Source organism: Oryzias latipes, chromosome 11 (genome assembly GCF_002234675.1).
Source record: "Oryzias latipes chromosome 11, ASM223467v1".
Taxonomy (NCBI): Eukaryota; Metazoa; Chordata; class Actinopteri; order Beloniformes; family Adrianichthyidae; genus Oryzias; species Oryzias latipes.
Window position 1 is genome coordinate 1657727 of NC_019869.2, and position 21472 is coordinate 1679198.

Sequence of the window (21472 nt, forward strand, 5' to 3'; positions counted from 1 at the left end):
TTTGTCCTAAATCATAAATCACTTTATATTCTATACTGTTCCCTGGTTCTACCGTATCTAAACTACTGTGTGGAGGTATGGACAAACAATTATAAAACATCATTACATTCACTGTTAATACTTCAAAAGAGGGCAATACTAATCATACATAAAGTGGGTTATCTGGATCATACACATGCATTATTCCTACAATCAAAATTATTGAAACTTACAGATCTGGTTGAGCTGTCTACAGCCTTAATCATGTTCAAAGCCACATAAAGCATACTACCAGCTAACCCTAACCCTAACCCAATAAAACCCAATTCATGAAAAGTGAGGGAGAGTACAATTTTAGAAGAAAACAGAATTTTTACATATACAAATCACGTACAAATAGAAGATGTTACAGTTTTTCCATTTGTAGAGCAAAACTGTGGAACAGTATAGAGGCATAAATAAAGCAATGTCCAAACATAAAACTGTTTAAAATAAGATAGAAATATGATTTTAAAACGATATTCAAATATTTTTTTTTATTTTTTTTTTTATTTTTTAACTTGTCCTGTCCAACAGCTGGGCAGACAGATGAGAGCTGAGGGCCTCTTGTGTTGGACATATTTTACTTTAACAAGAGGGGTTATTAATCTTCAGACAAACCAAAGGTATGTCTGAATAAACCCCTTTTGTAATTGAGCCCAAACTTTATTAATTTCAAACATGTTTGAAGATCTTTGGTGTTGGACCGGACGGAAAAGGAAAGAGGGGAAGAAGAGAGAGGGACGTTAGAGAGAGGGGGGGTAGGAGGGTGATAGTAGGAGGGGAAGGGGGATAAGACCATGAAGCAGCATAAAGCAACAAGTTTACTGGTTGTTAATCACCATGGTAAGGCTCAAATGCAGTACAAAAAGGGCGGAGCCTGTCCACACACACACCCAAGTGTCAAACACACCTGCTAGCTGCAAAAATGTCCATCTGTCGACATGTACACAAAACAGATAGTGCTCATACGCATACTTATGCCTTAAAACCAACTAGTGTGAAACATTTCAGTCATTCAGTCACGCAAACCGCCAGTGCAAAGGTGAGCTAACACCTGTGCTCAGGTGAGTGCTCATGTTCTTCTAAAATGGATGGTGGAATGTGTAAAGAAGGAGGGAGAGCGCCCAGCCATCCCCACCCCAAGACCCCCACCGCAGCAGCAGCGGCAGCCGGAAACCCCCATACGCCACACGAAAACCGGCAGGGAACAACCGCCGCCCGGGCGACCAAGCCCGCCACCCAGGCCAGGGCCAGCAGGACCGCCGCAAGGCCCCCAGAGCAAGAGAGCAGGGAGGCACGGAGGGAAAGAGAGGGCCGCCCCAGCCCAGCCAGGAGAACAGCCCCCCCGCCACGCCGGGAGAACCCAACGCAGGGCCCCACCGGAGAAGGACGCCCACAGCCCCAGACAAGCACCCCACCACCACCCAGGAGTTCCGGGCATCCCCCCGCCCCAACCCCAGGTACGAGCCAGGACCCCCCAAGGGAGACCCGCTCCGCACTACAGGCAGCCATCCGCCCGGCCCATGGTTGGTCCAGGGAGGAGCAAGGCAGGGGCCCGCCGCCCCCGCCCAGGAGGGGGGAACCCCGGGGAAAAAAGGGCGGCCCACAAGGGGTGTTGTAAATATGGCCCGACCAGGCTCGGCCACAGTTGGAAATTTGGCGGGGCCCAGCGCCCAGGGGCAAGGACCAGGACCCACCCCCCAGGGACACGAACACCCCCGGCTCAGGTGTAATATGAACCCCCCCACCGTGCGGAGAGAGCACCGCCGGGCCCAGGGAGCCGGCACCCAAGGGACACGGCCGCCATCGCCAAGGGGCCCGCACCCCCCACCAGGGAAGGGGTAGGGGACAGATGGACCCAGGTCCCACCTTCCTGGGTCTGTTTGTCCCCCGGTGGTCAAACAGCTGTCCCCCGCCCCCCCCCCCCCCCAGCAAGGGGGCCAGGCCCACCCAGCCCAGGGGCCCCACCCCCGGAGGCGCCGACACCCCAGGCCCAACACCACCCACCCCACACAGAGGGAGAGGAGCCAGAAAGCGCCGGCCCCCCCCGGAGCAAGCCCAGGCCCCCACCCCCAAACGCCGGCCCTAGAAGAGTTCTGGTCAGGCCTCGACGGGACCGAGGCAGCCAACCGGCCGGGGAAACGATATTCAAATATTAGATGTATATATGTATGTAAGTATACATATGTAAAAATATGTATGTGTATATTATTCTTATTTTAATATGCGGATAGTATTTTTCAATAAAAATTCATGCTCAGTATTTATGACAGTACTCTATGAAAATTATTATATTTTATAGCTACATAGATTATATTAAGAAACATTATATATAAATAAAAAAGCTGCTTGCTAATGTAATTAATATTGATGAGGAATAGGGGGTGAGTTTATTTAAGTTTATACTTCTTTTCACTCATTTTTTAATATGTATATTGTATAATTTAATAGTTTAGAATATATGTGTTCATATGTAGAAAGAAGAAGAAAACAATTATTTTTGTTTTAAAACAAAGTTTTTTTTCGTTTTTTTTCTCTGGAGTGTTAACGTTCTCTTTATATTCTTTTTTTTTATAAATGTGTGTGTGTGTTTTTTTATATATATTTGAAATAATCTTGTTTCCATTCCTTTCAAAGTTTACATTGTGCTTTGAGGGTAAACATCACTTAATTGGAAAAGTCTGAGCTGCTAGTTTGAAACAAACACTAATTAATTTAAATAATGTCTGTTATCAAAAGTTCTTTCGGGTTCTTCAAATACTGTTTACACAGAATCACATTATAATTCAAAACAGAAATACACCTGTAGAATTTTTCAAAACATTTTTCTACAGGCACACGCTCATACTCTAGTCAATGAAATGTCCACGGGAAAGCGCATCGCGGCCTCGGTCCAGTAAATCCTCTCAAAAGAAGCCCCCCAAAAATAAACTGGTATACCAGTAAAAAAAAAAAAGGGTTTGGGTACCCAAGAAGAAAAAAAAAGTGTCGATCTCACCAGCTGGTCTCTTTGGATCAGTTTCTTTAGAATGCGCCCACTCACGGGGTTAATATTTTGGAGTCTTTGGTCACAGGAGAAGAACACGGCGGCAGCAGTCAGCGCGTCTTTCACCTTCTTTCTTCCTCTTTGCACACCTGATCCGACCCCATTTAATAACCTTAGGGCGTGACTGCCGTGCCTTAGATGAACTGTCCATAACATAAATAAATAAACCCATGAACATAACACAAAGACCACATCCAGAAATGACAGTGGATAACATATATTTCTTCTAAAAAAAACCGTTAGTCCCCTCATACACAAACACAGGCAGAACTAATGTTTCTCTTTTTTTTTTATAGTCATAATGTGACCCCGTCACAAGTTTGAAGTTTTTATCTAAAATATGATGTTGAGGTGTTAGATTTGATCTTACATGAGGATAGAATGATGGATCCAGCTGACAGGACAGTACACAGCACCAACAGACGCCATTGTTCACATCTGCAGAACCTTTTCTGGACTTTAGGACATGTCTCTATTTGTGGAGCTATGAGAGAAAAATAAAGAGGAATCGTTAAGAAAATGAAAAAATGTGCATTTATCACAGCTGGACCTTAACAAGGTTCTAGATCGAGCTTCAAAATGCCAAATAAAAAAAGAGGAGCTAGAGAACACGTATTTTTAGTTGCAGATTTAAATGATCAAAGGTTAGTGACCACAGCCTTTAAAAGACAGAATTTACATTGAAATATGCATTCCAAGTTATTTTCTAATAAGAAATCATCATTCAGGGTCTCTTGATTTCAAAGGCAAAAAGCTGAATTTCTTTGAACGTTGCAGGACTGTTGATCTTCATAAAATGATCATTTCGAATTCTTCAAAGGATCCTGATGGTTTTTTAGTTCAATTGTTTTTTTAAATAAAGTTCCTGCTCAAAATGTTCAGCCTCTTGTTCCCATTGCTTCTTTCTCCATGTTTGAAGCTCTTGGGGTGTCAAACTCCAGGCCTCCTGCTGGTTTTCCAGAAATCCTGCCTTATCTGCTCCTGATGACCTGGATCAGGTGGAGGAGCTTTAATGGTAGGTTGGTTGGAAAACATGTTGGATATCGCCCCTCCAGGCCTGGATTCTGACCCCCCTGACTCAGAACCTTGTTCAAATCTAGCCATGCTAAATGCTAATTCCTGCTGAACTGGTACTGAGATTTTGATCAGCATGTCTGGATGCAGAAGATTGAGTTCATTCTAACCTTGTTCTGGTGACTGAACCCCGGTGGTGTCCTCCACAGATTCATATGCATCGTTGTAGATTTCCACCTCACAGTCCTTCCAGTCTGATGTGTCTTCTTGCTGCTTTCTGTTGTATCTGACCTTCTTGGAGAAATCTGGTTTGGCATAAATATCTGAGGACATCTTAAGGCTGATGCAGTAGAAGAGGTGCTGCAGCTGCGTTATCACTCAGAGGTGGACTGAAGATGATGCAGAAAGTGAAACATTTTCTCTACTTTGAGGAAGTACTAGCACTGATCTCAAACTAAAACACTACAACCTTCCGTTTCTATTGTTTTACTGGTTTTCTATTAAACTGGATGAAAACGTCCTAAATAAGAATAAATGTGTTTTTACAAAAGCAAAGTATTAAAATCTCTTGCTGTGTGCACAGGAAATGTTACTTTTTCTTGTTTTTAAAATAAACTAAACATACTTTAGTTCTTCGTATTTCACAGGTAGCTGCACTGTGGTGTAGTGGTTAACACTCTTGCCTCACAGCATGAACACTGTTGATACGTACCTAACTTATCATGTTGGAGCGACTTCAAGTAAACAGTACTATCTTCTTTCACTTTTGGCTTCTCCCACCAGGGGTCGCCACTGCGAAACAACCCTCGCACAAGGATGAGTCGTATGGTTAACTTGGCCATGGTTTATGCTGGATGCCCTTCCTGGCGCAACCCTCTCTATCCAACCAGGCTTGGGACCGGCACAGGAGCAGGGAGAGGAATAGGGAGCAGCCTGGATTTGAACCCAGGTTTCACGGACTGAAGGCGCTGCAAACCAGCAAAAGCTAAACTGGTCCCCTCAAGTAAACAGTACCATAAGTTCACTAAATGACTAAATCAACCTCTAAAATGGACAAATCTACACAATCAGCACAGAATCAAATACTTATTTCCTCCACTGTTGGTAAAAACTATTTCAGCAAAACTGCATAGATTGGAAAAATTCACTAAAATATAACTTTGAACAAAAATTATATACATATATATATTTTTTTCCTAGAAGTAATTATTATATAATGTACAACTGTAATCTATTACTTTAGGGAAGTTGTGTTCAGTTTTTTCCATCTCTTCAGTTGGACTCTAACAGGAAATGGTTTCTAATGAAATGTGCTGTTAACAGTTTGGTCATTTCTAGATCCATTCCTTCTGTTTCTGAGAAAGACGGCTGCAAATAGCAGCAGCAGTTCAGTTCATCTGCAGCTTTCTGCCAACCAGCTTGCTGCTTCAATTTCATTCTGTGACCTGCTTGTGGTGACACTTGCATGCCTCATAGGTCTTTGCTGGACATATGGAGGGAAGATCTACATTTCTCATGGAGAACATGCAGAACAAAGACTGTTGCATGCTCTGGAACTTTCAGTGCTGCCTGGTCTTTGAGTTGGAAAACCTTCAAGGTGCAGCATTTAAAGCAGGGGGGTCATAATCCAGGCCTGGGGGGCCGGTGTCCAACATGTTTCCCAACCAATCTGCCGTTGAAGCTCCTAATTGGCTAAACACACCTGATCCAGGTCATCAGCAGCAGATGAGGCAGGATTTCTGGAAAACCAGCAGGAGGCTGACCCCCCAGGCCTGGAGTTTGACCACAGAAACATCAATCTGCATGAAAGCTCTGGATTGGACCCTCTGGTGGTTGCAGACAATAGGTCCCCACTAATAAGTGATTTAAAAACTATATAGCAGCAGTTCTTACAAACCAATGGTAATATTTCCCTGATGAGAGGAGACTTTAATGTTGCTCTGGATGGTCTGCAAGACAGGTCGTCTCCTAGAATTAATAACTCCATGGGCTCCAGTTTAATACAATTCATGCAGAAACTTCATTTAGTGGATGTATGGAGAGAAATGAATTCTAATGTAAATTTATTAACCTGCAGCAATAAATCTCAGATCATCTTTTCTCGTATAGACATTTGGTTGGTTTTATGAAAATCGTATAAATGTAAATATTCTCAACACTCCTTTAACAGACCACAAAGCCATCTCAATACAAACCTCTTTAAATCCAAATACCTGGCCAAGAAGTACATGCTGAACATATTTATATGTTTGAATAGATGTCATCTTTTTGTGGGTTTTAACATCTGGACCAGGTGGTCCAGGTCTATTCTTCTGCAGGGACACTAAGCTCTGCAAAGCAGCAACGTCTGCTGGTTCCTTTAGAACAGGTCAGAAGCTGAACTTTATAGCTCTGGTCCAATCAGGGTGGAGGGATCTGTCCATCTCAGTACAGCAGCCTCATCTACAACCTTTGAAAATGGCTGAAACATGAATTAGTTTTTCATATTTATGGACAAAAGCAGGAGAAATTGTAAAGGCCAGCAGAAGATGATCTGACTGTCATTTTGGATCCAGATCTAATAAAACACATTTCTTTCACCACAGCAAGAATGATAGAAAAGCACCACATGTGAAATTTACCATTTGGGGAGAGTGGGACTGATCCATCTTAAAGAATGGGTCCATGAATTGTGAGATCACTGATGACAACAACCTCCTTCCATCAGTGAGAGCATTGTAGATCCATTGTGGCTGGACCTTTCAGCCTGACAATGATCCCAAACATCATCATCATCTGGACAAAGAAAGCTGGCTCTGTCGAAATAATTTCAGGTTTCTGAATTGTTCTAACCAGTCTCCAGAGTCCTTGATCCAGAAGAGAATCTGTGTATAAATATGAGAGTCTGTGATGCCCAGCTACACATCCAAAACATCCCAGCTCTTGAGGAGATCTGTATGGAAGAATGGACCAAAATATCAGCTACAGTAGAAACCTTCAGGAAACCTTTGACTTCATTTTCAACCAGGATTACGTGCCACTCCCAAGTAGCCCCCCCCCAAGGCGCATCGCAGGCTAGACCCCCCACCCCCTCACCCTAATATGAGGTTATATAAGGAAGGGGGTAAGTTGGGGACAGCTGGTAGACTGTCCCCCGGTGGTCAAACAGCCGTCCCCCAGCCCACCCCCAGCAAAGGGGCCAGGGCCACCCAGCCCAGGGGCCCACCCCCGGAGGCGCCGACACCCCAGGCCCGGCACCACCCACCCCACACAGAGAGAGAGGAGCCAGAAAGCGTCGCCCCCCCCCGGAGCAAGCCCAGGCCCCCACCCCCAGACGCCGGCCCTAGAAGAGCTCTGGTCAGGCCTCGACGGGACCGAGGAGGCCAACCGGCCGAGGCAACCACTGATTGCCTCAGCGGAGACCCCAACCCGCTAGCCCCCCCGACCCGTACTAATAATGGGCCCCCCCTCCCCCCCAGAACGCCCCCCCACAGGACAGGGCCGACAAGCCCCCCACCCCACCCCACCCCAGACCCCGCAGCCGAAGCGGGTGACACCCAGAGCGACCGGGGGCCCCGAGAGGGTTGTCCCGTCCCGCCCCAGAGCCAGGGAAGGGCCGATCCCAGCCCCAGGTGCAGATGGGCAGCCCATCCGGCGCCGCTGGGCCCCCCCCACCCGAGCAGGGCCCCCCGCCAACCCCCCCCAGCACAGGCAAAGGGACCACCCCCCCAAGCCAAGCCAGACCACCACCCCACCCCCCCACCACGCACCCCCACACCCAAGCCCAGAGGACCACGCAGCGCCCCAGCCCGCCCCACCCAGGCACCGGACCCGACCCCCCGACCAACGGAGCCCCCCACCGCCCCCGCCAGGCACCGGAAGCCCCGACCCCCACCCCAAGCCACGGCAGAAGGGCAAGGAGCAGCGACGACCAAGCCCCCCACCCCCTAAGTCATGGAGTCAACCACAGGAGACCAGAGAGATTGAATTCTTTCAAAGTTACTTGAGCTTTGGGCTGACATTTTTTCCAAGCTGATATGATCAAACAGCAGATTTCTGTGTTGACTTATGTTTATATTTTTCTTGTTTTTCCAATTTATTAAAATAGTTTTTTTGGCAATACAAAGAGTTATGAAAATGATAGAAGCTAATCCTTCTTCTATATCGATGGCAGTCATGTCACCAAGCACACAAAGTGACGGTGAGGCAGTGATTGAAACCTTAAGCCAGACTGATAAATCGGCACATACCTGCTGCCAGAGAGCCTGGACAGGAGTGCAGAACCACAGTGCGTGCATGTAGCTGTCGGGTAGATTATTATCACAGTGCTCGCAAATGTCTGAGTTACTGAGACCCATCTTGAACATCCTCTGTCCAGTGTAGTAAATTCTGTGAAGAGTTTTGAGATGGATTAGCTGCAGATTTGGACTTTTTGTCAGTTTAAAGGTGTTTAGACAAAGTTCTGACCAGAAGCTTTCATCTGTGCTGATGCTCAAATCTGCATCCCATTTTTTTTGTTGGAAGGGCAATATTGTTATCTAAATTACATTAAAGTTTGTATATTTTGGAGAGAGTTCTATTCATTGAAAAATTAATCAGAGTGGTAACTACATCTGGTAGCTTTAAATCGTCGTCTTTAATTTTATACTTTTTAGTAATACTTGATTTAAGTTGCTGGTATTCCAAGAAGTTATTTATTCCATGTTTGTCTTGAAGTTCCTGGGGGGTTATGAATCTTCTATCAATAATTACGTGCTCTAGTTGTTTTATACCCCCTGCTTGCCAAGCTGGGAAGTGAATCATTTTTTTGTTAATAAGGATGTCCGGGTTGTTCCAGATGGGTGTCATTTTGCACGGTTGAATTGATGATTTTGATATTTTGAGAAATTCCCACCAGGCTGTTAAGGTGGCATTTATATTAATGCTTTTGAAACAATCCTGTTTTTTAACTGTTTGGCTAATAAATGGTAGCTGTGACAGGTTGATCTTTCCACATAACGCCTGTTCCAAGTCTAACCATGAGTTGGTTTCTGGATTATTTTTTAACCATTTTAAGATGTATTGTAATCTATTTGCAAGAAAGTATTTGTGGAAGTTAGGTAATTCTAATCCTCCACAGTTTTTTGCAGATTTTAAAGTTTTTAGACTAATTCTTGCAGGTTTGTTGTTCCATAGAAAGCTTGATATGGATGAGTCTAATGTTTTGAACCATTTTAATGGCGGTTGTGTGGGAATCATTGAGAAGAGATAATTAACCTTGGGTAAGATTTTCATTTTAACCGTGGCTACCTTGCCCATAAGGGACAAAGGCAGGTTGGTCCAGCGTGTTAGATCGTCCTGTATGCTTTTCAGTAATGGGGTGTGGTTTAGCTGCACCAGTTCTGATAGTTTGGGGGAAAAGTAGATACCCAGATATTTGATATTTCCTGTTTTAACTGGAATTGTGAGTCTTTGTTCCATATTCCTGTTGAGTGGTAATAAAACAGACTTATTCCAATTAATGGAATAGTCTGATATGGAGGAGAATTCATTTATGATCATTGCTGTTTCATTTACAGAATGTAAATTCCTTAAAAACAGTAATATGTCATCCGCATAAAGACTAATTTTATGATGGCTGTGTTTGGTTTTTATTCCTATAATGCTCTCATTCTGTCTTATTGCTGCAGCTAAAGGCTCAATGAATATAGCAAAAAGAGAAGGAGAGAGTGGGCAGCCCTGTCTGGTTCCTCTTCCAAGAAAAAACCTGTTTGAAGTCTGTTTATTAGTTCTAACTGATGCATTGGGGTTGTGATATAATATTTTGATCCAATTGATGAATGCTTCTCCAAAACCAAACTTCTGGAGGGCAGCAATAAGGAACTTCCAATTAACTCTGTCAAAGGCTTTTTCAGCATCCAGCGATAGTACCGTCATTTCCTGGTTTTCAATGGTGGCAAAGTCTATTATATTAACTAGTCTACGGACATTATCATCCGAGTGTCTGCCTTTGATGAATCCAGTCTGGTCGAAGTGAATTATGTGAGGAGTGATTTTTTCTATTCTCTGTGCTAGTGCTTTGCAGATAATTTTTACATCTGCATTAATTAAAGAAATGGGGCGATAGCTTGAAGGACTCGTGGGGTCTTTGTCTGGTTTTAGAAGAAGAATTATGTTGGCTGAGTTCATGTTAGGTGGCATTGATTGGCTCTCATTAATAGATGTGACAGTTTTATAAAATGTTGGTGCCAGTTGTTCCCAGAATTCTTTATAAAACTCAGCAGGAAAGCCGTCAGGCCCTGGTGCTTTACCATTAGGCATAAGTAACAGAGCTTCATGAAGTTCAGACAGCGAGAGCGGAGAATCTAAGTTTGTGATTTGATCCTCATTTAGCCTGGGTAGGTTTACATTATTAAGAAATGAGTCAATACTTTGCTCTGACGGATTGATCTGCGGTGTGTACAGGTTTTTATAAAAGTTTTCAAATGCGTTATTAATTTTGACCGGGTCATGGGTGACATTTCCTGTTTGGTCCATAATAGAGGTGATTGATGATTTTTCTCTGTTAATTTTAAGCTGATTAGCCAGAAATTTGCCAGATTTATTAGAGTTTTCAAATCTTTCAAGTCGTAGCCTTTGTATTTAAAATTGTGTTTGTTTATTAATGATGTCATTTAACTGCAGCTTTAAATTTTTCAGATCTCCCAGAATGTGTTCCTGTGCAGAAGCAGCATAAGCAGTCTCCAGGGTTTTGATTTTATTTTCTAATTCTAATAAATCTGCTTTCTCTTTGCGTTTTTTGTGCGTTGAATAAGAAATGATTTTCCCTCTCATGACTGCCTTTGCTGTTTCCCAAAGAACGCACGGTGGGATGTCTGGAGTATTGTTGAAGTCTTAGAAGGTTGCCCACTCTTTTTTAAAGAATTCAAGAAATTCCTGGTCCTTTAACAGAGACGTATTAAACCTCCAGGTTGTACCAGAGGGTGTGGATTTTTCCCTAGAAATGTTTACAGAGACTGGTGCATGATCACTGATAATAATTGGATGGATATTGGAGCTTTGAATATTTTTTAAAAGAGAGTTACTGATTAATAAATAGTCCAAACGGGAGTGTGAATAGTGAACTGGAGAGAAAAAGGTGAACCCTTTAGTGTTTGGGTGACATGAGCGCCACGCGTCGCAGAGACCCAAATCATTCATGTACTGCTTTAGAATACTTGCAGATCGCCATGTACGCTGGTTTGCTGCTGTGCTGAGTCTGTCAAGTTCAGGGTCCAAAACAAGGTTGAAGTCTCCTCCTATAATGATTGTGGAGTCAGAGTGAACTGAGAGTGAGGTGAAGAATCTGTGAAAGAAGGAAGAGTCGTCAACATTAGGACCATAAATACTCACTATACAAAAGTCCTTATTCTGAATGGATATATTAATGATTACAAATCTGCCTTCTGGGTCAGTAACTGTATCCTTATGAGTAAAATTAAGATTTTTATTAATTAAAACAGCAACTCCTCGTTGTTTGGAGTTGTAACTGGCAGAGTATATAACTGGAAATTGTAAGCAGCACATAAGGTGGTTCAAAGAATTCGATAAATGGGTCTCCTGCAGTAGAGCTATATCTGCTTTTAGACCATCCAGGTGATTTAACACTTTCAGTCTCTTTGGCTCAGAGCCAAGTCCACGCACATTCCAGCTAACGATGTTAAGACTGTTCATAACTGCTCTGACTGAAAAGGTGTAAAGCTAAGTAGTGCTTGTGTACCAGTCCGTGTGCGCGTGCCCGCATTAAAAAGCGCTGTGCATGTGTGCGCGTGAACGTTTTCTGGCTATGTGAGCTGCGTGTCGCGTGCGTCCTATGAGAGCCTGTGTGAGGTGATTGCAGTATGTCGGCGTGTGTGTGCGGGATCGCATGTGCACGCCCCTGTGTGCGCTTGTGTGTGCGCGCGCCCGTTCCGTGCATAAATAAATACTTACCGAGGATGAGTTGCTTCCAGGTGATTTACATATAATGAGGGGGGAGAGGGGGGGGGGGAGAGTAAAGGAAAGAAAAAAAGAGATAGAAGGGAAAACGAAAACAACAACAAAACAACAATAGAAACATGAGTGGGACTGAGGTGACGAAAAAAAAAGACTGTTTTCCTGAGATCGAGGTGTGGATTATTGATGATCCGGTTTTCCATTCATTGAAGTAAGTTTAGCGGGTTTCTTCTGGGCAGCGCAGATGTTCTCAGCGCGGATCTGAAAGCCTTCAGCACAGCCAGGGGGTGATCTCCGGGTCCCGGAACAGCCGGCCGTCCACGTAAAGTTTGTCAACGGCCACAATCGCTCTCGAACCAGCAGCAAGATGCTTCCTCCTCAGGGGGAACAGGATCTTCCTTCTGCGGAGGATTTCTGCCGGGAACTGGTCATTAACGCTGTAATGCGTGCCTCTCAGTTCCCGTCCGCGGCCCTTCACCAACTCCTTCTGTTTGAAATGTTCGAATTTAGCCACAATAGGACGCGGGCGCTGGTGGTCGGACCTTCTTCCTCCGAGGCGGTGAACCCTGTGGAAGGAGATCTTCTGCACCTCCTCCTTGGGGAGCTTCAGGTGGACCTGTAAAAAGGATCTAACGGTGGCCTCGGGGTCTTCTCCTGCCTCCTCTGGAACCCCCGCGACCACTAGATTGTCCCTCATGCTCCTCGACTGAAGATCCAGGAGGGTTTCCTTTATGGATCGGTTCTCCTCTGAGAGACGGGCGGTGTCACTGCTCAGGGTCTTCACGGTCTCTCTGAGGGCCTGGTTCTCCGCTGCGAGCTCCCGCACCTGCTGCTGGCTGAATTCCAGAGACTCCCGCAGACCTTGAAATTCTCTATGGAGGATCTCCAGCAAATTGAGGCGGCAATCAAAGCTGGAGAGCTTTTTGTCAATCGAATCCAGGATATCGCTCATTCCGCTGCCTGGAGAGGACACAGCCCCGGGAGAGTCCTCAGGCCGTTCACGCTTGGCGGAGGGGGTGGTGGTGGCGGTTCTGGGCTTCACCATGTTGCAGGTATTAAAACACTCGTCAATGAAATTCTCCAGGTCCTCCAGGCTGACAGAAGCTTAATACTCTTAACAGGTTATGTTAGTTTGCAGGAAATATTTTAATATGGCGGAAAAATGAAACAAGATCGAAAATGTTTGTTCAAATGCTTACGCGCCGCCAAGTCGACTCACCACACTCGTCTCGCTGGGTCTCGCGATACTACAGCATCACACCAGCCCAGCCCAGCCCAAGTTTTGTATTTTTGAGTGCAATATCAAGTTCTTCTTCAGTTATTGGAAGATCAAGTGAGACATCGGTTGGGAGCTGTTCAATATCATCAATAAGACTTGCGTCAACAGTTGTTGGTTGGTTAAGTAGCTCGCTAAAGTGTTCTACCCATCTACCCTTGATGCTCAGGGTTGATGTAAGAAGGGCGCCACTTTTCGACCGTACTGGGTGTGTGGTTTTACTCCTGGGACCGTAGATCTTATTGATAGCTGCATAGAATTCTCTGTGGTTTTTGGACTGAGCGTCACGTTCAGCCTCTGCTGCTCTTTCATGAAACCATTGATTTTTCAAAAGCCTGATGCGTTCGCGTAATTCATTTCGATTCTTTTGTTTATCTTTCAAGAGTTGTTGTATCTCCTCGTCTTGATCGTCGAACCAGTCATTTGATACTTTTTTCTTTTGATTAAAAGTGTGTTTAGCAGCTTCCTGCAAGGTCACTTTAAATTCTTCCCAATCAAGGTTGACTACGGATGTAGTCCATGGCATATTTATGGCACCTATTGGAAAACTCCTAACTTTGCACAAAGAACATCCTATTTCTTCACAGGATACTAGAACCATAAAGCATAAGGGAATGTCACAGGACTATAAGTCTTGATAGTTCAAAATGAGTTCACTTCACACTAAAGATAAAGCTGTAACATAATGAAGAACAAGATATTAAAACATACATTTTCTACTATACCAATTGATTAAAAATAGGCTACATCCATTACAAAACATTCAAATAAATATAAAATATATAATAATACAGATCATAATAAGGGGGAGAGGAATATTAAAACTAAATTGAACTGAATTGAACTTCAACTTCCTGTTCTCCTTCAGTCTCGCTGCAGATTCGCCATCACCCCCCCCCCCCGCGCGGCCTGATCCTGGCGAGCCGATGGTTCATCTCAAACACGTCTATCCTTGCATTTTCACCCCGTGTTTTAAGTGCGTCTCAGACTAAACCGTGTTGTTGCTCGCACGTGTTTAAGGTTCAAGCCCCGTTAGCTGTCACGCATGTAGGTGTGGGACATTTATTCTCCTCAGCTGACCCGACTCCCACGGGACTGGAGCGGTGTGCTGCCGTAACAGCCGTGCATAAACCGTTTGGTTGGGGGGATGCGACGCCGCGCGCTTAACCGTAACCCCGTAACCTCCGGGTCTGTGCGGCCCAGAGAAAAGTTCAGCACGGACTGCATGCATTTAGAAAATGACGAGCGAATAGATACGTTCTAGAAAGGAAAGTAAGGAACTCCTTCATGTGGTCTGGGGAGGGAGGGGGCTGTCAGGTTTCCTGCTTTCAAGCCAGGTCGTTTTCACGCCCCCAATAGTCATTTACTCCACTGTGATTGGTTGGTTTGTCTGCTCCGCACACGACAATTAAAAGGTGTCATTCATACAAACTGGCAGGACGCATTAAAATTAAACTTTCATTTCAAGGTGGGGGCCACAAATAGCTCGCGGGCCGCGAGTTTGAGACCCCTGCTATACACTCTGGCACTGGTACACCAGCCGCAGGTCGGAAGAACGAATCAATGGTTCGCTTACCCATAGCTCAGACGCACATCTCAGGTTGTGATGATATTTGTCTCCATTTCCTTCCCACAGATGTTTACGCGCACTCGATTATCTCTATGCCCCTCCCCCTACACGCATTTTAGCCACTTACGTGAGTGTGTGCTCTCGTCTCACGAGTATGTGTGCGAGTTTGTGTGTGTGTGTGTGTGTGTTTGCGTGCGTGTGCGCTCGCGTCTCATTGATTATTTCATTGATCATTGACTTGCCCCTTCCATGTTTAATGTATAAAAAATACGGAGGATGGGGGAGGCAAATTTACTGGTTGCACATGTGCGACTGGATGTAAAATTCAGTCGCACACTCTCAAATTTTGGTCGCAAAATGCGACCAAATGGTCGCAGTCTGGAGCCCTGAAGTCATCAGGAATAGCAAAGAAAGCAGTCTTCCATGCCTCCCAGAGTTCATCAAGATTCTTTGGTTTGGTCTTCCATGCTTCCTCTTTCATTCTACCCCAGACACGCTCAATGATGTTCATGTCTGCTGACTGGGCTGGCCGGTCCTGGAGCACCTTGATCTTCTTGGCCTTGAGGAACTTTGATGTAGAGATAGAAGTATGCCATGGAGCACCATCCTGCTGCAGAATTTGACCCCTTTTATGGTTGGGAATGGAAGAGGTAGCTAATAGGGCGGCCATGGTGCAGCGGTAGGGCGGTCGACCCATGATCATAATATTGCAGGTTTGATTCCCACCTTGCACGCCCATGTGTCGAAGTGTCCTTGGGCAAGACACTGAACCCCACCTTGCCTCTGGTGGGAGGTTGGCGCCAGTGTTCGGCAGCGGAGCCGCCGCCAGTGTGTGAATGTGTGTGTGCATGGGTGAATGGGACTGTGACTGTAAAGCGCTTTGGGCCTTCGTAAGAAGGTAGAAAGCGCTATATAAGTATACGCCATTTACCCTTTTTTTTACCATTTAATACTTCTTGATATTTTAGGCTATTGATATTGCCTTCCACCCTGCAAATGTTTCACACCCCCCCATACTGGATGGAACCCCAGACCAGGATTTTTCCGCCACCAAACTTAACTGTTTTCTGGGTGAATCTTGGGTCCATGCGGGCTCCAGTTGGTCTCCTGCAATATTTGCGGCGGCTGTGATGTAATTCAACCAACGCTTTGGTCTCAGGGTGAATCTTAGGCATGATGTCAGAGGTCAAGTTGCAGTTGATGTGAAGGCCTGGTGTGCTGGGGTTCTTTTTAGACACACCCACTAATTGATTGATCAGTAATTGATCACAGGTGAGGCTGTAATCTAGGATTGGATGCATCATATGACAAGGCGACAAAACTTTTGTCTTGCCAAGATGTGACCTTTCTGTGTTCATTAAATGATCAATCTTTCTTCAGGGAAGCAATTTAATTTTAGTATATTGAACATAATTTGGGAGGGTTTTAGCTTTCATATGAAACATTTCTAAAACCAATGGATTCATTAAAAGTGAGGTTATACGCTTTTGTTTCTACAAAATGGATAAGCAACAAGACTTTTGTCAGGGACTGTAGAGCTAAATTTAAGGGAGAATATTTAATTCTCATTCTAATATTTATTTTCATTGTTGTAACGTTACTCTGTGAGGAAAAATATTGTTCACCAAAAATGTAAATTTTATTTTGAGAAATAATTGTATTTTAGAATGAAATATGTTCAGAAACCTCCATAAATAGAATTTTAATTTGGGCTGCTCCGTAGATCGTCATTTTACTTTTTCTGTGACATTATTCAAGGGATGGAGTCATTGATTTTTTGGAAACAAATAAACAAAAATAAATCCTGGTTTTGGAAATTTTCTAGGGACTTTATTCTTTTTTTGAAACATTTTTTGATAAATGCAGAAATCACATGCAATTCTTTCTTCAGTGAAACACTCTCTGAAATGGATCATCACTGCCACTTCTGGAATAACAAACCTTCCCAAGTTTGTGGTTACAGCATCAGTGGACAAAGTTGAGTTTGGGCACTTTGACAGCATCAAGAGAGAATTTGAACCAAAACAGGAATGGACACGGAAACTATTCAAGGAAAAACCTGAACTCTTCCAGTTGGGTTTACAGAGCTGTCTTTATGATCAGCATTTCTTTAAGGCCTACCTGGATGTTTTCAAGGAACGTTTAAATCAAACTGAAGGTAAAGTTGAAGATTTACTGTATAGAATTCTACAAAGAAATTCTCATGTGGAGATTCTTGTTAAAAAAAATGATCCCAACTTTAAACAAGTTAAATGTTCTACAAAACACACCAACATGACTTGGTGGTTTCAATTAAATTTCAAGAATTATCATACAAAATCAAAATTAGACATTTCTAAAGGACTCAAACTTCCTTATAGTCTTCTTCTTTGGTGTTCAGGTTCTCACATTCTCCAAAGAATAGGCGGCTGTGAGTGGGACGATGAAAGCGATGAAGTCAAAGGTTTCCAACAGTACGGTTATGATGGGGAAGACTTCATCTCTCTGGACCTGCAGACAGAGACATGGATTGCTCCAAAAACACAAGCTGTTGTGATAAAACATTTATGGGATGCAGACAAAGAGAGAATAAAGCACATTCAACACATGCTCATGTCAGAGTGTCCTAAAAGCCTTCAGGATCACATGCTCTATGGGAGGAGTTTTCTGCAGAGAACAGGTAGAGTCAACAACACTAACTAGTTCATACAAATAAATGCTGAATATGGGAGACATTTTTTTCTTCATTTTGTTTTTCCAGAGAGTCCTTCGGTATCTTTTCTCCAGAAGACTCCCTCCTCTCCGGTCTGCTGCCATGCCACTGGCTTTTATCCTGACAGAGCTGATCTGTTCTGGAGGAAAGATGGAGAGGAGATTCATGAGGGTGTGGAGAAGGGACAGATCCTACCTAACCATGATGGAACCTTCCAGATGAGCTCAGAGCTGAACGTTTCATTGATCAAACATGAGGACTGGAGGAGGTATGACTGTGTGTTCCAGCTCTCTGGACTAACAGAAGACATCGTCTCCATGCTGGACAAAACACAGATTCAGACAAACTGGGGTAAGATTGTAAACTTTAGCCCCAGCACCTTAGTGTTACCTAATCCAGATCATCTTTAAAACAGAAGCATGTGAGGAGTTTCTAACAAGAAGTCACTCAAACACTTTTGATCTGCCAAGTCTTTTGACCCTGAATGTCAGTTTGATCCATGTTTCTACTCAGTTTCTCCTTCAGAGTTTCCAGTTGGTCCTGTTGTTGGAGGAGCAGCTGGAGTGGTTCTGCTCCTGGTGATCAGTGGAGTCCTCTGCTGCTGTTGGAGAAACAGAAATGGTGAGAAACAAGGAAATCACACACAATCTTTCCAAATATTATTTGACTGTAACAACATCTGTTATTTCTGTTTCAGACTTCCAGCCTGTTAATGGTAAGTGTTTTCTCTCAAGTCATTTAATCTCTTTTGTTTTTGGTACAATGTAAGATGCTCAGCAGAAGGCTCCACAAGACTCTGTAAAACACAACAGCTCATCACATTAGCTCAGAGATAAACAGAAAGTGAAATGTGAACGAAGACTTGGGAAAAAAAAGTCTTGATAGTTAAGAACTTTTTAAATGCAGTTCTATGGAGTGATATTTATGCCACAATGCTGCACACAAAACTTTTTCAGATGAAAATAAAAAAAAAAAATTTCTTTTGGCTTTCAATATTTTTATTGATACATTTAACCCTTTCAAAAAATAATTTGGTGTTTGCAAAAATTGTTTTTGCATTTGTTTTGTGTCATCTCACTTCTTTCCTGTCTTTGATTTTGCTGACATGAGTTTCACTTTAGCGTGACAAAGCTGCCATCATGCAGCTGCTGATTGGTCCAGATTGTAACCAATCAGGTGTCTCTGTCTCATATTGACGGTGTTTGGAGGCAGACATGGAATCTGGACTTGGTGTCAGTTCTGTTCCAACAAGATTCTGCTTTTTTCAACCATTCTGGCCTGTTTCTCTCAGAGTAAAACCCAGAAGGAGCAGCAAAGCAGCTAAAATAAGACCAAGTTTTGAATTTATTTATGTCAGTGTGAAACCAACGTGTTCATAATTTCTGCAGCAGAAAAAAAATGTCCGAGCTCCGACTCCGTCCAGCACACTTTAAGATTTGTATTTGAACTATTGTTTTATTTTAATCAATAAATCTTGAAATATGACGAGACAAAGGCATTTTATCATGTTTATTTATTTTTTGAGTTGGACAAAAGCAAACAAGTTCTTAAAAATAAGACACTGTATGAAAGTTAACATAAAAGTTATAAATGCTTCTTCTGCTAAATACTTTGAGTCTACTGTGGTGAGCCGTCATTCTTTGCTCATCACTGCTGTTAATCTATTCCAAAACACTTGTGGAAAGCATAGAACAATATGTGCTAAAAATCTTTTATTGATTTTTTTCAAACATATCTTAAAGAAAATCATAATTTTTACCAATATATTCCTCAGGAGGATTCACAGATCACACACAGGACTATTGATTTAATTTCAGCAGATAAACGTGACAGTTTTCTTTTACAATTTCAGACAAAAATTCATAAATCTGACTTTATAAAAAAGAAAAATAAGAGAAAGAAAGTAAGAATTATTGTTTAAATGATTAAAAATGAAAATGTCTTCATCCAAAGAGATAAAATTGAGGGCAAAAAAGGACTGGTTCAGCTTCCAAGCATTGCACACCATGTTAAAATATGGCAATTTTGATTGGTCAGAATCTGGACCAATCAGCAGCTGCATGATGGCAGCTGTGTCATGGTAAACCGAAACTAATGTCAGCAAAATCAAAGATGGAAAGAAAAGGAAGAAGGAAAAAAGTGAGATTACACACAACGCATGCGAAAACATTTTTTGCAAACACCAAAATATTTTTTTAAAGCAAAATAATTTTGAAAGTTAAAAAAATATATATTTATAAAAAGTTTTTGAAAACAAAAATAACTATTTTGAAAGCAAGAAAAAATTGAAAGCAAAAAATATATTTTTTTAAAGCAGATATTAATATTTTCATTTGCAATTTAGAAAGTTTTGTGTGCAACATGGTGGCATAAACATCACTCCATATAGTTCCAGGCCAAACAGTCTTTCTAAAAGAGCCAAAGAATCATCTTCTAAAAAAATTTTAAAAAATTAGTTCTCTTTATGAATTGAGAAAAATGTATTCTTCAGAGAAATAATCCATGTTAATTATGGCTTTAAACTACCTGAAACTTCCTGAAATAGATAAACACACTTTAAGAGATTGGCATTTCTTCCAAAAATAAGGTGCAGAATCATTGCAGTATATGGAGCTGCCAACCTTTTGGTCTGTCGTCAAGAATAACACAAATGCTGATGTCAAACATGAAGCATAAAGCATCAATTTGGAATAACATTCAAGAGGGCGCTCTTGCCTCACAGCAAAAAGGCCCCCAGGTCAAGTCCTGCCTGGGGGACCTGAACCAGAACATCAAGGGGGTACCTTTCTGTATGGAGTTAGCATGTTCTCCACGTGCATGTGTGGGTTTCTCCTCCCACTCTCCAAATACATGCTGTATAGGTTCACTGGTTACTCGAAATTGTCCCTTGATGTGAATGTGAGAGTGTATAGGTGTGTGATTGTGGCCCTGTGACAGAATGGCGGCCTGTCCAGGACGTCCCCCGCCTTCACCCACCGGTGGCCAAGATAGTCTCCAGCAGCCCGTGACCCTGAAAGGGAACAAACAGATTAGAAGATGAATGAATCAATGAATGAACATTTAAGAGTGACACAAGCTTCAATTAAAATATCAGAAGTCATAAATGCATTTTGTTTTCTTTTTTGAATCCTAGAACAGATGAACGTTTATATGGAGTCCCAAACTGTTTATAATAAATAAATAAATATGACCTCATGCAAATACACAATCAACCACTAAATCTCTCATAAATGTATAAAAAGATCATGACATTGTGAAAAACCTGCACACAGATTTTAAATTAGCCATTATATCATTTAATATATTTCATTTTGCTTTAAAAACATGTTCATCATTTTAAAACAGAATTTTAAAATATTCATTTTTATTCATGTGGAATATTATTACAATTCTGTCATTTTTCAGGAACTCTGATTTCAAAATCAATATTTTTCCAAAGTAGCTTTGTTTTTATTTCACATTGCTGTTTTTAAGGATGACTTATTTGTTTCATGATGAGCTTTTCCAGCAGAATGAGTCTGTCAATCAAACCAGACAAGGCGGAGACACTTGTGTGATTGGCTACTCCTTTACTCAGACAGAAGCAGTAGCACCTACATCGATTGAAGTCGCTTCAGTGAACGTGACGGTGCAATGCACACCCCTCAACACCAGGGGGAGTCAGCACCTCAACACATGACGGTGTTGCCAGAAATTGGACAATTTTGGTTCTAAATTTGCAGATAAAAACGGCTTTGGGTGGGTATGTATAATTTGGCGGTTTTAGAGTCGGTTCGGCGGATTTTATTTTCTCATGAACATCTAGTTATGGTTTAAGTTAGGCTGGGTGGCTGTTGGAGTTCCACTTTTATGTACTGGACTCATTCTGCTGCAAAAGCTCATCATAAAATAAATAAGTCATCCTGAAAGGCAGCAACATGA

General features: G+C 42.7%; 2 protein-coding genes across 2 annotated transcripts in view; both read left to right on the forward strand.

Annotated features, from left to right (window-relative positions):
* LOC110015840 (CD209 antigen-like protein E) overlaps positions 1-21472 on the forward strand; it is a 900664-nt gene that overhangs the window by 217626 nt on the left and 661566 nt on the right. The window lies entirely within an intron of this gene.
* LOC101165535 (BOLA class I histocompatibility antigen, alpha chain BL3-6-like) lies at positions 16692-18475 on the forward strand. Its single transcript, XM_023959770.1, has 4 exons — positions 16692-17017; positions 17240-17518; positions 17600-17902; positions 18065-18475. The coding sequence occupies exons 1-4, from the start codon at positions 16720-16722 to the stop codon at positions 18262-18264; spliced, it is 1080 nt and encodes a 359-aa protein (XP_023815538.1). The 5' UTR covers positions 16692-16719; the 3' UTR covers positions 18265-18475.

What these genes read in the sequence shown, in the direction of transcription:
- LOC101165535 (XM_023959770.1), top strand. Translation starts at nt 16,720, where the DNA reads ATGCAGAAATCACATGCAATTCTTTCTTCAGTGAAACACTCTCTGAAA. An exon ending in GAGTTTTCTGCAGAGAACAG is followed by an intron (nt 17,519 to 17,599) that starts GTAGAGTCAACA and finishes TTGTTTTTCCAG; the next exon opens with AGAGTCCTTCGGTATCTTTT. An exon ending in ACAGATTCAGACAAACTGGG is followed by an intron (nt 17,903 to 18,064) that starts GTAAGATTGTAA and finishes GTTTCTACTCAG; the next exon opens with TTTCTCCTTCAGAGTTTCCA.